Consider the following 16,472-nt stretch of genomic DNA (forward strand, 5'->3'; position numbering starts at 1 on the left):
CTAGGAGTTTTATACTTTCTGATCTTACAAATAAGTCTTTGATCCATTTTGAGTTGGTCTTTTTGTGTATGGTGTTGGATAAAAGTCCAGTTTAATTCTTTTGCATCTGGACGTTCAGTCTTCAACCATTTGTTGAAGAGACTGCCCTTTCCCCATTTGTGTTCTTGGCTTCTTTGTGGAAGGTCAGTTGACAGCGTATGTGTGGTTTATTTTTAGGCTCTCTGTCCTGTTCCATTTGTCTGTATATCTGTCTCTATGCCAGTACCATACTGTTTTGATTACTGAAGGTTTGTAAAACATTTGAAGTCAGGAAGTGAGATTCCTCCAAGCTTTGTTCTGCCTCAAGATTTGTTTGGCTATTTGGGATCTTTTGTTGCTTCCATGTGGGTTTTAGAACTTTTTTTCCTATTCCTGTTAAAAAATGCCATTGGAGTTCCTTCCAAAGAGCTCAGAATAACTCATCCACTCATTTATTAATCTGTCCAGTCAGCAGATATGCAGTGAATGTGCCTCACAATCATGTAGGTAATGACACTATGGCTTCTCAGCTGCCTTTGAGCTCAGAGTTAGAGTTTGGTTTTCTTCAGGAAATCACTCAGGTCTTTGAGGCCAGAGTGATTCCATGACACAGCCAGATGTTTGGGTGACTGCCTTGGGACAGAGGTCTGTTTGCTAGAGGCATGCAGAATTCTTTGTCTTAAGGCTTCCCAACAACATCTTTCAGAACAACTTAGTACTCCTCCCTTCTTTATCTTAGGGATAAGGACTTTATCTGTAAATAATCTCTTCTGATTCTTATCTGGTCAGATCACTTAACAAGATGTTTCTCATTTCTATACCCTTGCTTTTTATGACCATTACTTTCTTCTGTGAAACAATTAACATCAGTAATACTGACATTATTTGCTTACTTGTGTTTGGGATTTTTTTTTCTTCCAGCAGAAGTGTATTCATTGGCACACTTTTAAGGTGACTTATGTAAGTTTGCACAGGTAAAAGGTTCTTCACCTAAGTAAATTGTTCGTAACTGTTTAATCCTTGTATCACTCAACAGTTAACGTACTGACCATCTGCTATGTGCCAAACTCAGTACTAGGTATTGGGGATTCAGCTGTGACCAAACCAGCTGATCCATCTTTCCCCATACATATTTCACCCCTAACATTCTAGGGCATGGACCGATCAAATATAGATACCAGTATGTAGTATGTAAGCCCCTCATTCTGCACATAGGTTCTTCCCATGAGAGACAGTCAACTGTTAACATAAATGTAACAAGCAGTTTTGTATATGTAACAAGTTACAAATGTAACAAGCATTGTTTTTTTGTTTTTTGTAACAAGCATTGTTAACAGAAGTGCAACAAATGTAAATGTGTCATGAGATGATTCTCCCTTAATATGTGCACAGGCTTAGGATATCATCCGATCAATTCTGTCTAATAAATATTTTTCTTCTGGCTTGAATTTCTGTATGAGTCAAGGCTATGCTTTTTGTTCCTAATCAGGAAACACGTTTGCAAAGAAAATACCATATTTCTTATGATTTTTTGGGCTCCAGTATGTGCCAACCACATTGTGATTTTTTTTTTAAGAATAGTGGTATTTCTGTATTTTAAAACTAAGCTGAAATGCTCTTTTTCCTGCCTCGTCTATAAATAAGTTCAAGATTCTAAAGCAACAAATGTCATATCTGATGTTCTTTGTAGGATTTACTAGCATCTTTTTTTTTCCTAACTATAAAGTTTATTGCTTAGCTCAGAATTTCTCCCCTATCACATCTCTGGTGCCACAGTTCTGGAATTTTAAAGGATCAAACCAGCACAAATCCATTCTTAAGGCCGATACAATATGTTTTTAGATGAATCTCCCAAAAGTAAGTACACAGAGTTGGGATTTTTTTTTTTTTTTTTGTAGCACAAATATGACACCTCCAGGTTACCCACCCTACCCACTTCATCCCTCTTCCATCGTAAGAACTTAATGATGCCAATGGGCATTATGCTTCAGGAAGTTAGAAAAATTCCACATCTTTATAGAGTTGGATTCTTTTGCTTAGAACCTTTATTTTTAAAAATTCAGTGCCATGAAATGTATTGCTTCTATGTAACATAGTTAAGAAAAAACAGGGAGAGTTTAGTTAGGTGATCCTCAAAAAATCCACTTATCATTTAAGATCATTTTATATCTGATCTTCATTTCAGTTGTGATATATACAAATATATACATTCTGGTGTAGCAAATTATCTGAAATAGGGTTCCAACCAACTTTATTTTTTTTTCTAAATTAAGGTAATACAAAGTATCTAATAGCTTAAAATTTATATAGTTTCCTGAATTGAGAAAATCTCAAAAGTGATTTCATCTTCTTATGAGTGTAATTTGTAAAGCAGAAGGCTTTAATTTTGATGGGGTCAAATTTATCCATTTTAATTTCATAGTTAGTGCTTTTTGTGTCCGAAGTGATCTTTACCTATCCCAAGGCCATAAAGATGTTCCCTATTCTGTTCCATTGATCTGTGTCTATCTCTCTGTCAATGCCAAACTATGTTGATTCTGTAGTTATATATTAGGCCTTACTGTCAAATAAAGGGATATTTCTTTATTCTTACCTTTCCAGATTGTATTAACTATTCTGGACCTTTGGGTTTCCATATAAATTTCCATAGGCTTATCTTTTTCTCAAAACAAGACCCTTATACTGGATTTTGAAAATAACTGCATTCAATCTATAGATCAACTTGGAGAGAATTAACATCTTTACTGCCAGTGTGTGAATACTGTGACTCTTCATTTATTTAGGTACTCTTATTTCTCTCATCAGTATTTGCTGATTTTCAGCATTCAGATCCCTTAGTGTTTTGTTAAATTTATACCCTAATATTTCACTTTCTTTGTGTCTATAAATATTATATTTTTAAATTCCAGTTTCCATGTGTTCATTATTAGTATGTGGAAATGTGATTTATTTTTGTATTTTGATGTAACATGCCTGCAACCTTGGTGAACTTGCTTAAGAGTATAGGAGTATTTTTTGTAGATCCTTTGCATTATCTATGTATACAATCATATCATGCCATCTGAAGGTAGAAATTGTCTTACTTCTCCCCTTTCCATTTTGTATGCGTTTTATTTTTTTCTTGCCTTATTGCAGTGGTTAAAACTTCAAGTACTATGTTGCTTAAGGTGATAATAGTAGACATTACTGTAAAGTGTGATATTAGCAATTGGGTTGGTTTTTTTTTTTAAGATTTTATTTATTTATTTATGAGAGACACACAGAGAGGCAGAGACACAGGCAGAGAGAGAAGCAGGCTCCATTTAGGAAGTCCAATGTAGGACTCAATCCTGGGACTCCGGGATCACACCCCGAGCCAAAGGCAGATGCTCAACCGCTGAGCCACCCAGGTGTCCCAGCAGTCGGTTTTTTGTAGATTCTAATTATCAAATTGAGAAAGATCCCCTCTATTCCTAGTTTGCTGAGACTTTTTATCATGAATGGGTGTTGTATTTTCTCAGATGCTTTTTTTGAGTCCGTTGATATCACACACATTTTTTTCACTCACCTTTTGATATGGTGGATGAAATTGATTTTCAAATATTAAACCAGCCTTACATAGCCAGAATAGCTCCCACCTGATCCTGGTGTATAGTTCTTTTTCTACATTTCTGTATTAATTTAGTTAAGGATTACTTTGTTGAAGATTTTTGTTTCTATGTTCATGAGAGAAATGGTCTGTAGTTTTCTGGTAGTCATTGGCTTTATTTTTTTTTTAAAGATTTTATTCATTCATTCACTCATTCATTCATTCATACATTCATGAGAGACACAGAGAGAAGCAGAGACAGGCAGAGGAAGAAGCAGGCTCCATGCAGGAAGCCCAATGTGGGACTCAATCCCAGGACTCCAGGATCATGCCCTGAGCCAAAGGCAGACGTTCAACCACTGAGCTACCCAGGCATCCTGTCATTGGCTTTAGAGTCAAAGTAATACTGGCCTTATGAGTTGGGAAGTGTTCCTCCTCTTCTACTTTTCTGCAGGAGATTGTGTAAAAATTCCTCTTAACTCTTCTTTAAATGTTTAATAGAATTCTCTAGTGAAATCATCTGGGCCTGGAAGTTTCTTTTTTTAATTACAAAGTCAGTTTCTTTAATAGTTATAAGATTATTCAGCCTGGATATTTCATCTTGGTTGAGTGTTGGCAATTTATAGTTTCAAGGAATTCATCTATTCTCAGTTTACAAATTTATGACTATGAAGTTGTTCACAATATTCTCATATTTTTAATGGCTTCAGGATCTGTACTGATATCACCTGTTTCATTTCTTATATTAAGAGAGTATTCCCTCTGTTTATCTCTCCCAGTCTTCGTGAAGATGTATCAATTTTATTGACCTTAATCCTAGTGAAATTTTTCATTTCATTGATTTCTTTATTATTTCTTCCTTCTGCTTGCTTTGGGTTTACTTTGCCTTTTTGGGGGGTAGGGGTTGGAACAGCAGCTCAGATTATTGATTTGAGACCTTTCCTTTTTAACAAGCATTTAAATACTATAACTTTCTCTCTCAGCACTAATTTACTATGTCTTAAAATTTTTGATATGTTGTATTTTCATTTTCATTGAGTTTATGTAAAATTTTATATCCTTTGAGACTGCCTCTTTAATCCATGGGAAAGTAATCATTTGACCCATGGGTCAGAGAAGGTCAAAGAACTGTTTTTTATTGCCATATTTGGAGATTTTCCTGTTGTCTTTCTGTTGTGGATTTCTAATTTGATTCCATTATGGAGAGAGAACATGCTTTTTGATTTTTACTTACTTTAGGCTGTTCTTCATAAATTATTATTTATTCTCTGACTTTTTCATAGAAGCTCAGGTTATTGATTTCAGAGCTTTCTTCTTTTCAAATACATATGTTTCATGTGCTACAAGCTTCCTTCTAATACTGCTTCTGCTGCATACCACAATTTTTTGATTAGTTAGTTGTAATTCATTTTCATTCACTTCAAAATATTTTTTAAAGATTATTTTTTTGAGAGAGAGAGCACACGATAGGGGAGAGGCAGAGGCAGAAGGAGAGAGAGACTCTTTTTTTTTTATTTTATTTTATTTTATTTTTTTTATTTATGACAGTCACAGAGAGAGAAGGAGAGAGAGGCAGAAACACAGGCAGATGGAGAAGCAGGCTCCATGCTCCGGGAGCCCGACGTGGGATTCGATCCCGGGTCTCCAGGATCGCGCCCTGGGCCAAAGGCAGGCGCCAAACCACTGCGCCACCCAGGGATCCCTTTTTTTTTTTTTTTTTTATGACAGTCACAGAGAGAGAAGGAGAGAGAGGCAGAAACACAGGCAGATGGAGAAGCAGGCTCCATGCACCGGGAGCCCGACGTGGGATTCGATCCCGGGGAGAGAGAGACTCTTAATCAGACTCCACATGGGGCTCAATCCCATGACCCGAGCAGAAATTGAGTTAAGACGCTTAACCAACTGAGCCACCCAGGCACCCCTCAGTTCAAAATATTTTAATTTCTCTGGGGAAGCCCTGGTGATGCAGCGGTTTAGCGCCGCCTACGGCCCAGGGCATGATCCTGGAGGCCTGGGATCGAGTCCCGAGTCGGGCTCCCTGCATGGTGCCTGCTTCTCCCTCTGCCTCTGTCTCTGCCTCTCTCTCTAGCTGTGTCTCTATGAATAAATAGATAAAATCTTTAAAAAAAATTTTTTTCTGGAGACCTGTTCTTTCACTCATGTTATATTTAGAACTTAATTGTTTAATTTTCAAGTATTTGGGGATTTTCCATCTGTCTCTCTATTATGAATCTCTAGTTTAATTCCAGCAGTGGTCTGAGAACAAAGTTTGTATGATTTCTCCTCCTTTAAATTTTTTATGGTACGATTTTATATCCTAGAACGTGGTCTATCTTGCTGAATAATATTACACACAAGCTTGAGAAGAATGTGTATTTTTCTATTGTTGGATAGAGTATCTATAAATGTCAGGTCCATTTGATTAATGGTGTTGTTGAGTTCAATTATATTTTCTCTGGTTTTCTGCTTTCTGGATCTATCAGTTACTTAAAGAGAGGTGTGTTGAAATCTACAGCTCTAATAGTGGGTTTGTCTGTTCTTCTTACAGTCCTATCATTTTGTGCCTCAAATGTTTTGTTCTGTTATTAGGTTCACACATTTCACATTGTTTTGTCTTTTTGGAGAATTAACACCCATATCATGATGTCATGCCCCTCCTTATGTCTGATACTTTTCCTTGTCCTGAAGTCTACTTCATCTGAAATTGATTTGTTATTCCATCTTTCTTTTGATTAATGTTAACATGCTTTATCTTTCCCCCTCCCTTTACTCTTCACTTGTTCACATCTATATGTTTAAAGTGGGTTTCTTGTACATAGTATATAGCTGGGTCTTGTTTCTTCATCCACTAATATAGTCTGTCTTTTAATTGGTATATTTAAACAATTCAGATTTAAAGTGATTTTGATTTAGCTGGATTAATATCTACTATGTTTATAATTGTTTTCTATTTTTATATTTTTTCTTCATTTCTCCTGCCCCCTCCTTTCTGCCTACTCTGATTTTAATTGAGTATTTGCATGATTCCGTTTTATCTCCTCTTTTAGCATACCAACAATTATACTCCTTTTTAAAAAATGTATAGTGGTTTCCTTAGAGTTTGCAAAATACATTTTTTCACTAAAGCCCATCTTCAAATGACACTATATTACTGAATGTGTAGTAGAGGTGTCTTGTAACAGAACATTCTGCATTCCTCCCTATCATCCTTTATGAAATTGCTGTCATTCATCTCACTATCCATCTGTGGTACTCATACTATACATTGCTACCCTTACTACTTTAGACAAGTTATGTTTTAGATCAATTGAAAAATTGAAAAATAAAGTACTTTACTTTTATTTATTCCTTCTCCAGCAGGCTTCCTCATTTTTTTAGATCTGAGTTTCTGACCTATATCATTTTCCTTCTCACTGAAGAACTTCCAATCTTTCTTGCAGGGCAAGTCTGCCTGGCAGTGAATTTTCCTCTTATCAGTTGCTCTGGAAAAGTCTTTATACTCCTTTACTTCTGGAGGATAATTTTACTGGGTATAGAATTTGAAGTGATTTTTTTTTCTTTGTCCACACAAAATATTCTCTTTTCTTGCTTGCATGAAGTAAGTCCACTGTAGTTCATATGCTTGTTCTTCTATAGGTAAGGATAACTTCACTGGGTATAGAGTTCTAAGTTAGTGATTTTTTTTTCCTTTGAGCACTTTTACTCTGCTCTTTTCTTGCTTGCATGGTTTCTAATAAGTCCACTGTAGTACATATACTTGTTCTTCTATATGTAAGGGTTTTTTTTTTTTCCTCCTCTGCTTTTTTGAAAATGTCCTTTTTCTTTTTTCTAGTTTGAATATGATATGGCTATCTGTTGTTTTGGGGTTGTTTTGTTTTGTTTTTGATATTCTGCTTGGTGCTGTTATGCTACTGGATCTGTTACTAATTTTGTTAAGTTCTTCACCATTACTACTTCAAATTTCTTTTCTCTCTTTCTTCTCCTTCTAGTATTGTAATTATATATGTATGTTGCACCTTTAGAAATTATCCCACAGATCTTGGATTTTCTGTTCTACCTTTCAACATTCTCTGTCTGGTAATACCAACATCTGTGTCCTATCTGGCTCTGGTTCTGAAGTCTCTTCAACATGTGCTTTTTCTTGCTTCATGTCATATCTGTAATTTTTTTTTTTTGTTGAAAGTCAAGACATGTTGTATTAGGTAAAAAGAATTGAGGCAAATAGTCATTTAGTGTGAAATTTTATGTTAATCAGGCTAGGTGTTGGGCTCTGTCTCATATTTGCTGTAGGTGTAGGTGCCAGAGGCTTCAAATGCAAATCCCTTTAGTGTCATTGTTTTAGTCTCCTTGCTTGACTTTGGGCTCCATCCTATATACTACACCTCAGAGAGTTAGCATCTCGTTGTTTTATCTGTAATCCACTGTTCTTATGCTAGGAACCAGTTAACTCGGGTGCTAATGTGTGAGGGAGGGAAGCGTTCTGAAATTTTATTATATCTCGGTGTCTTAATGGGCCTGTGTCTGGGCTGTGACTTTCACAAGTCTCTCTCCTGTCTCATCGTTTGCTTTCCCCACTTAGGTGATATGGATAGGCTAGAGGGGTCTGGAGTGGGAACAATGCCCTTCTCCAGCTGGGATAAAGCTCTGATAAACTCTTTTCCTCTAGAGAGCAGTCCTTTGTTCTGGACGATGCTCTGGGCATGTCACACAATAACTACTTCTTTCCTCTTTCTGACTGAGCGGCAAGGGAATTTTTAAAAATTTTTTTTACCATGACAGCCTATAGCATTTCTGTAGGTAAAAACCCAAGAATGTGTGGGACAATGCTAAGATTGCAGCCCCAGGACTGTCTGACTCTCAGGCTAGCCTATATTCAGCCTCCGGCAGTTCTAGAACCTTCTGTCCAGGTGAGCAAATCTCAGCTGTGACCTGTCCAGGTGTCAATCTCCAGATTGACCTGTCTCTCTAGACTTTGAGGTTGCTCTTTGTCCTACATCCTTAATTCTCTGGTGGCTGGAAGAAAAGTTCTTGATTTTCAGTTCTTGTATGGCCAAGAGTAATAACTTCTAGGCTCTTTATCAGAGATGAAACCACATGCATCCTCTGTATCATTTCAATTCTTTCCAATTTGTTGAAATATGTTTTAGAGCCAAGGATACAATCTATTCTGGTGAATGTTCCCATGGACATTTTTTTTTGGGGGGGGGGGGCGGGGAGGAGTGTATTCTGCTGTTGTTCAGTGAAGTGTTCTATATATGTCAATTAGATTCTTTGGTTCAATTGAGTTGTTTAGTTTTTCTGTACTTTTGCTGATTTTCTGTCTAGTAGTTCTGTCAGTTGCTGAGTGGGATTTTGAAGTATCCACTCTAATTATGGCTTTGTCTATTTCCTCTTTCAGTACTTTTATTTTTCAAACAGCTTTAATGAGATGATTCACATATCATACAATTCACCTGTTTATACAATTCAGCAGTTTTTATATATTCATGGATATGTACAGCCAACACAATAGTCCATTTTTCTCACCCTTCAAGAAACCTTGTACCTTTAGCTATCATTTTCTATTCCCTCATACCAGCATGAAGCAACTACTTACTTTGCCTCTACAGATGTCTCTGTCCTGATCCTTTGGCAAGGGGGAAAAGGCTTATCTTGAAGATCATTGTTTTTGCCTGTGCCTATTGGTGGTTCTGGGTTTCTCCAAGCATCCTATCCAGCTATATGGAAGGCAGTAAGAAAACCTAGGGAACTCACCACTGCTGTGTTGCTTCCCAAGGTCGCTAAGCTGTCCACATTCCTTCTGTTTCTCAGAGCCTTCCTATTCATGTTTGTTGTGTTTAGGCCAGTTTATTGTGTTTTAATTGTAAGAGGAAGGACCTGGAAGGACTGGACTACTCCATCTTGGCAGAACCAAACGTCCCCACCCAAATACATTTTGCCATGAAAATCCAAAGGCACCCACAGTGTGTATCTGTTTCTTCATAATGCCATTCCAGATGTAATTCTTCTGAAACTTTAGCAGTGCAGCAGACACCTGGCCTTTTAGAGGATTTCTCTCTCACCTCTGATAGGCATGTGTCATATTAAATATCAAGTGTGTTTGCTGCTTCTAGTTTGTATCCCCCTCATCAATACATACTTTTAGTTTTGGCAAAGGAAATGCCTTCTTGGCTCTCCCAAAGGTTTTCAGGAAATGGCTGACCAAGTTGCATCACATACATCAGATCCACTTCAAAGTTCTTGTTTCTCTGAAGCTTAGATCTCTTACCTCCATAGTGGGAAGCATGAGTTCCAGCATTGCTGCTCCTTGACTGTAGGGCCTTTACTGACTCGGGACTTCTATCAGCTAGTATAGGTGGTCAGGCTAACACATTAAATCCTGAGGCATATGTGAACACTCTTGTTGGCCTGATCCAAACTTAAATTTAGTCTTGCTGGCTAATTTACTTAGAATCCATTTGTGTGCTTGCTCTCCAGGACCTGCTAATAAAATTTGGCAAGATCCTGCAACTTCTTCATGTATGTTCTCTCTCTTAGTAGCAGGCCTTATAATTAATTCTCTGGATTGTGCTGGGATTTTACACCCTTTGTGGCCCTACAGATGGTGACTGGTGGGTCCTGAGGAGAATAGGCATTTCCTTTTTGAGGTGACCACCCAGATGAAGTCAGTGAAATATCTTTACTCAAGGCAATGCTCATTGTCTCGGAAGGTAAGAAAGGCTGTTTCTGGTGTGAAGAAATTCTTAGAGATACTGGAATTTTCAAAGTTCTTAGCTTTGTGTCTGTACAGAGGTTTTAATTTCAAGTTTCCAGGTTCTATCCCTTCCCAGCCAGCATCTTTACCTTAGTATGAGACTATATAGGGGTATGCAACTTGTATGTTCAGGCTTCAGACATTTCCTTCCTATGGCTTCATAGAATAAGAATTCCTTTAGAGCCACAACAGAAATGTTGATTCTGTATCTATGCCTTGAGTTAGCAGTTCAAGGCACTGCACTTAATTGGGGGTGGGGATGGAGATTGAGGTGGAGGAGCAATAATCTCTTAAGCAGTCAGAAGCCACCTCATGCACAATCTCTGAATTGACTGTGATGCCATAGCAATCAAGTTGCACAGTCACTTGACCTCAGCGCCTTACCCTCCCTTGGCAGTCTGTTTAAGTGATGCTTTGAGTACTTATGATGCCACACCATACTGCATGTTAGCAGTGTCCCATTTTTCCCTAGTAAGCATTTGTGCACTGATCAACCCAATTCTAGAATTCCATCTTGATGGACTGTTTCCTTTCTTGTAACACTTACTAAATCAGTTGGGAAACTAGCTAGAATAGAAAACACACATTACCTGAGATTTTGAAGAGAATTGAATGGAGAAGAGAATGAATGGAGAGGGACAATTTGCAGAAATTGAGGCAGGATTCAGAGCACCCACAAGGATGATAAAGTCCCTGGAAACGTACAACAGTAGAAGCTTTACCACCCTTAACCTTAGGCCTGACGCATGAGGAAATCTGGAGGCTGCTGAAAACCAGAGCCAACAGAAGGGCTGTCTGGTAGGAGCTCTAGTCAGAGAGGTAGAGACAGAGTGCAAATACTCAATCTTTCCACAAAAGCAAAGAGAAACCTGGTAAAAATGGCCACAACAAAATTTTTCAGAACTCTGGAAATTAACAAAAGGCTTACAGCAATCTAGTGTGCATTTACTCAAGAAAAGTGGCTAAATCTCAGAACAGAGACCTTTGTGATATAGTAAGCTTTCACAGCACCATCTTGTACTCTGAACCTTGAAAATCAAGAATTTGCAATCCCAGGTAAAACCAGCATTCTGGTTCCGCTGAAAAGGGGTAGAGGGAGCTAGAGGAGCTTCAAAGGTCCATCACCAGAGCATGGTCTTTGTCCTTTTCTGTGGTTCACTGACAGACCATGCTTGCCAGCTTATCTTTATTAGACTTCAGTCAGAGCTCACCAATACAAAAAGCCTCTTCTCTGAGGGTGTTTGTCAGAAATTGTCAAACCAATTATAGGCAACTGCTTAATGTCACAGCTGCCTGAGACCATGAAGAACTGTTGGGGCTGAAACAATAGACTAACCATAAAGCTGGAAAAGGGAATTGGGGAAATAAGGTTTCTGTAGGGGCTTTAAAAACCGCTAATATATCCCTTGGGAGTCTGTATGGCTACATGCATGTATAGGGATGTGAACATGCTCAGAAAAGACTCGGGGAGGCTCTGAGCTCTCTTCTCTTGGATGATTTTGAGGCCCTCTGCAAGAAGGAATCAAAAGCTGAGGCTGATTTGGCACTACCTGGCTGAGTATTGAAGTGTTACTGGAGCCATTCAAGAAGGGCCACCCAGGGGAGCTTTATCCTCCCATCAGCCAAACCTAGATGGAAGCTAGTTGGTAAGGGAATCCAGAATAATTGATCCAGAAATGTAAGGCAAAAGAGGTAGGTCTAGCTCTTGCCTTGAAGGCATTTATCAATCAAGATGAAAATGGTAGCAAAGCTTCTTTTGGAAGACTGTCAGAGCCCAGGGGAGAAGAAGTCAAAATCCACAGAGAATCAAAATGATGAATGGTTGCCAGAGACTTGGTGGGGAGTGGACTGAGGAGGGGGTGTGGCAGTTGGCTGCAAATGAAGATGAGGAACTTTGGGGAATAAAAAATATTTCCTCTCTTGATTTTGGTGTTAAATAATTGTATATTTTTCAAATCTCATTCAACTGTGTATGGAAAGCAGGTGAATTTTCTCATATGTATGTTAATACACTTCAATTAACTACACTTTAAAAAGAAGAAAAAAAAAATATTCAACTTTTCTCTCCTTCATCCTCCTGCTCTGCCTCCGCTGACCTAATCCAGTCAGAAACCAGCCATCAGGCAGCTTTGGTGATAGGGTCTATAGACATGACCTGCTTGGGCAACAGAGAAAACCAACACTGGATTAAGGGGTGGGGAAACAAGACGATCACCACAGGAGGTCTTGTGGAAACAACAGTAAACCATTTTCTCCTGGTGAGAAAAGCAGGCCCTCCCATAGCTGGAGCTGTCCAGAGTGGGTCAGAGGGCTCATGACTCAGTGATGAAAGGTGCCAGATGGGGATGGGATTCCTCTGCTATGTGTGAAGAAGACCCTCAAATGCTCTTAGTAAGATTCTAAAATTACCTCTCCAAACAATCCTGGGTGAATACATTGGTAAGATAAAGTCCTTAAAACCTTTTTTTATTTTTTAAGTTCTTCAGTATTAAGTGCTCCAGCTAAATGGGTGATATTTTCTGTTACCCAGTTTTTAATAACATATTTCAAATTCTATTATTGCATTGTTGGTTCTAATAAGCAGAATTCAGACCATAACATGGAAAAAGCTTATTTTTTTCTTAGCTGCTAACTTGGGGGTTATGAGGTCATTTGAAAACCACTAAAATGAGCTTACGCATACCTCACCTGATTCCAGTGTTCAGTTTTAAAAGGAAATTTACATTTCTGTTGTGTACTTTTTTGGCCATGCCTAATCCTTTGCTTTAACAAAGTAAATGACTGCCTCTAATGGAAAGAATCCTGAGACTTTAATCTTGAACTCACAGTGTTCTCTCCCTCTTTTCCCCTTCCAGGAGGACAACAGTTAGTTTTGTGGCTTACTGCTGCTCCACCCAGTGTCTGCAGACTTTTGACCTACTGAGTTGATAAACACTCAAGAGCCTCAGGAGTTTTGCCAACTTGACACTGCAGTGGCCTGCATATCATACGCTGTTTGTGTGGCAGAGGGACAGGACAGTCCAGCCTGGCGGAACAGGCCCTCACATCCTGTCCTGTCAAATGTGGGGGACTACAGAACTCTCTGGAAATGTCATGATTGAGCTTCAGAGCTGAAATGCCTTCACTCTTCCCCCAAGTTGGAATATATCCTCCCCCAAATTAAGGACCCTTTGTCTTCTGTGTTTTTCTTTTTATGTGAGTGTGTCTCATAAGCAAACTATTTAGTGCAATGTGCCTCCCCAAATCTTGAAAGCCAAGTTTCAGTTCCCTGAAGTCCTCTAATTTGATAACAGAGCCAAATTAACTTTTGAACACATATACCTTCACAATACTTTTAATCTTTTCCTCTCTTTTTTACCCAGAGAATTATTTCCCCCAGAGATTATCCTCCATGTTTTTAGCGAAGTTCAGCAAACTCTATGGCCTCCATAATAGGGAGTGGGGGGAGGGGGGAATTGGCAGTGAAGCTAGACTCCAGTGGAGGCCCTGCTAGGGTCCTAGCATACACCCTCTGGAAAGTTACAACCTTGTTTATAAGTTTTGCCACACATTAAGAGACCTTTGTGAGGATTTTTAAATATAAAAATGTAGATATTAAGTGAAATACACTCTTATTTTGGAAGGCTATTTTGAGAAAAAAAATTTACATGAGAAGATTTTGAGGAATATTTGAGGCTTGAAAAGATCTGATCTTTGTAGGATTAAACATTTTCTGGCTAATGAGAAAGATAAAACATCAAAATATGTCCTCCAGTGCTTCTTGTTAGATGGGCTTATGATTACATCTATATTAACTTTGAAATATATTTGTTACATGTGAAAAACTGTCTTCAGCTCTTCTCCCAATTTTTTAGCCAGGTGATTCTAAGTACAACCTGTGCACATTTATTTAAATACCTGATGCATTAGGTTATCTTCATTTTGGCCATAGAGCCATCTAGAGCCCTAGATTCTTTATGTACTTAACCCACTATTGTGCATATACCACTGGGAAAATACAGAAAAAGTGGGTCCAAATTCAGCCTTGGACTTTTACAAAAAGAAAAAAAAAAGAACCATAAATGGAAAGTCTGTGAGATTATACTCTGACAGAAGAAATGCTCTTAATGGAAGAGCCACATATTTGCTCTTCCTTTGAAAGGATAGCATTTTAATGTTGCTTTGCTGCCAGATGTTCATCTGGTTGCTGCGAAGCAATTCTTTTTTAATTTTAATTATACAGAGTTTTCTCTAACGCAGAACTAAAAGGGGAACCAAGATTTACTTGGTAGGAAAATTATTTCCAAAAAATTTCAGACTTGTCAAAAACTTGGTTTCTGGAATTTTATTAGCTGCCCTAAATCTGTAATGCTAAGCTCTAACAGTGCTAAAAATCCTACATGGTTACTGACGAATGTGTGATCTCTTCAGTCACACCACCTGCTGCCCGGAAAGCGGACTATCCACGTCGAGTGGTGAAGACAGAACGTTACCGTGTGTTCCAACTGCATTTCCACTGTTCTTCCTTCCTCTTGTCCCTTTCATAACTTGGCCTGGTCAGCCTTCACATTTCAAAGGCTTTTAGTATAATAGGAACTGAGGATCTATATCAAAATATAACACTTCTTTCATCCTTTGGAATAATTGAAGTTTTAGTGTAACCTCTACATGTATATAAGTTGGCAGCAGAAAAATGTGGCATGATGGGATCCCTGGGTAGCTCAATGTTTTAGTGCCTGCCTTCAGCCCAGGGCGTGATCCTGGAGTCCCAGGATCGAGTCCCACGTCGGGCTCCCTGCATGGAGCCTGCTTCTCTCTCTGCCTGTGTCTCTGCCTCTCTCTCTCTCTCTCTCTCTCTCTCTCTCTCTCACTCTCGCTCTGTGTGTGTGTGTGTGTGTGTGTGTCCCTCATGAATAAATAAAATCTTAAAAAAAAAAATGTGGCATGAAACTTCACAAATGTAATTCGGGCCCCAGTGGCTGCTGCCTATCATTTAAGTGACAGTAAATACACTGCAGCTTCTCTCTACTTCACCCTCTACAATCCTGTGTCTTAAAACGGAGCTGTGAGATGTGCTAACCTGATGTTCAGGATTCTTGTTGAGATAAGGATATAAGGCTTATGTTTTAACTTGTTTGAAATTTTACAAAGACACTTCCAATCTGAGCACCCTCTCTGTACCCATGATGAACAGCGTGCATCTGCTACCTGCAGTTGGCTAGCAGACAACCTGCTACTCTCAATCTTAATCCTTGGTGCAGCACCAGCTTAACTGATGAGAAATGGAACTTGAAATCTGGCTTCCTGGGTCTTGTTCATTATAAAAATTTTGTACTGGAGTCACTGATATCACTGATGTCATTCTTAACCCTTTGATACCATAAAGAAATGTTGTAGACGATAAAACTGCCCTACATGCTACATGTATTTGAATGGAGTCCAGAGCTTTGCAGAAAATCCTGAAGTCATTATATGTGTTTTCTTAAGTAAAAGTTATACTGGAGAGAAATACATTATGCAATTATAGTAATGCAAAAAAAAAGTGACTTACTTGGAAAATATAGTCTGTTCAGGTACATTTACCTCAGTAATCTGAGGTGTGTCTCCATGCGGGGCTCAAACTCACAATCCTAAAATCAAGACTGGAGCTGAAATCAAGAGTCAGATGCTTAACCTGACACAGGTGCCCCTTAATGGTAAATTTTTAAATCTAGGATACCCTGATGGGTATGGGCCTTCTTATGACATAGTGCAAAGCAGGTCCATTTTAAGTGATTACCCCTATTACTGTTCTTCAAAATGCCTAAATGTTATCATACCAAAATCCTTGATCACATAACATTGTGTAGATGAAATGTTGCATCTTTAGTGAAGAAAATATATATTTTGAGCACACTTCAAAACTTTTAAAAATGATCAATACACAACAGAGCCCTGGCTGGTGGAGGATCCACTCTGGTTAATAGAGAAGAGTGATGACCTCCTTTGTTATCTAGCCCTCCTCTTCCAGAAAAGCCAGGTATACATTAAATATCTCGGACAGTGTACTAAAACCTTTCACATCTGGCTTGTCTGACTAATGTGCATCTCCCTTTTCCACATTAAGTGTTATGAATTAAATTTTTCACAGTCTGAGAAAAAAGGCTTCAACAT

General features: G+C 38.4%; 1 protein-coding gene across 5 annotated transcripts in view; it reads left to right on the top strand.

Annotated features, from left to right (window-relative positions):
- LRRC28 (leucine rich repeat containing 28) overlaps positions 1-13,503 on the top strand; it is a 160,330-nt gene extending 146,827 nt beyond the window's left edge. For all 5 annotated transcript variants that reach the window (XM_055326365.1, XM_055326369.1, XM_055326367.1 and 2 more), the window contains one exon: positions 13,196-13,503. In XM_055326365.1, the coding sequence (XP_055182340.1) occupies positions 13,196-13,268 (73 nt within the window). In that variant the 3' untranslated portion in view covers positions 13,269-13,503. The remainder of the gene's footprint in view (positions 1-13,195) is intronic.
- The last annotated feature ends 2,969 nt before the right edge of the window (positions 13,504-16,472 follow it).

The sequence above is a fragment of the Nyctereutes procyonoides genome, unplaced genomic scaffold (assembly GCF_905146905.1).
Source record: "Nyctereutes procyonoides isolate TBG_1078 unplaced genomic scaffold, NYPRO_anot_genome, whole genome shotgun sequence".
NCBI lineage: Eukaryota > Metazoa > Chordata > Mammalia > Carnivora > Canidae > Nyctereutes > Nyctereutes procyonoides.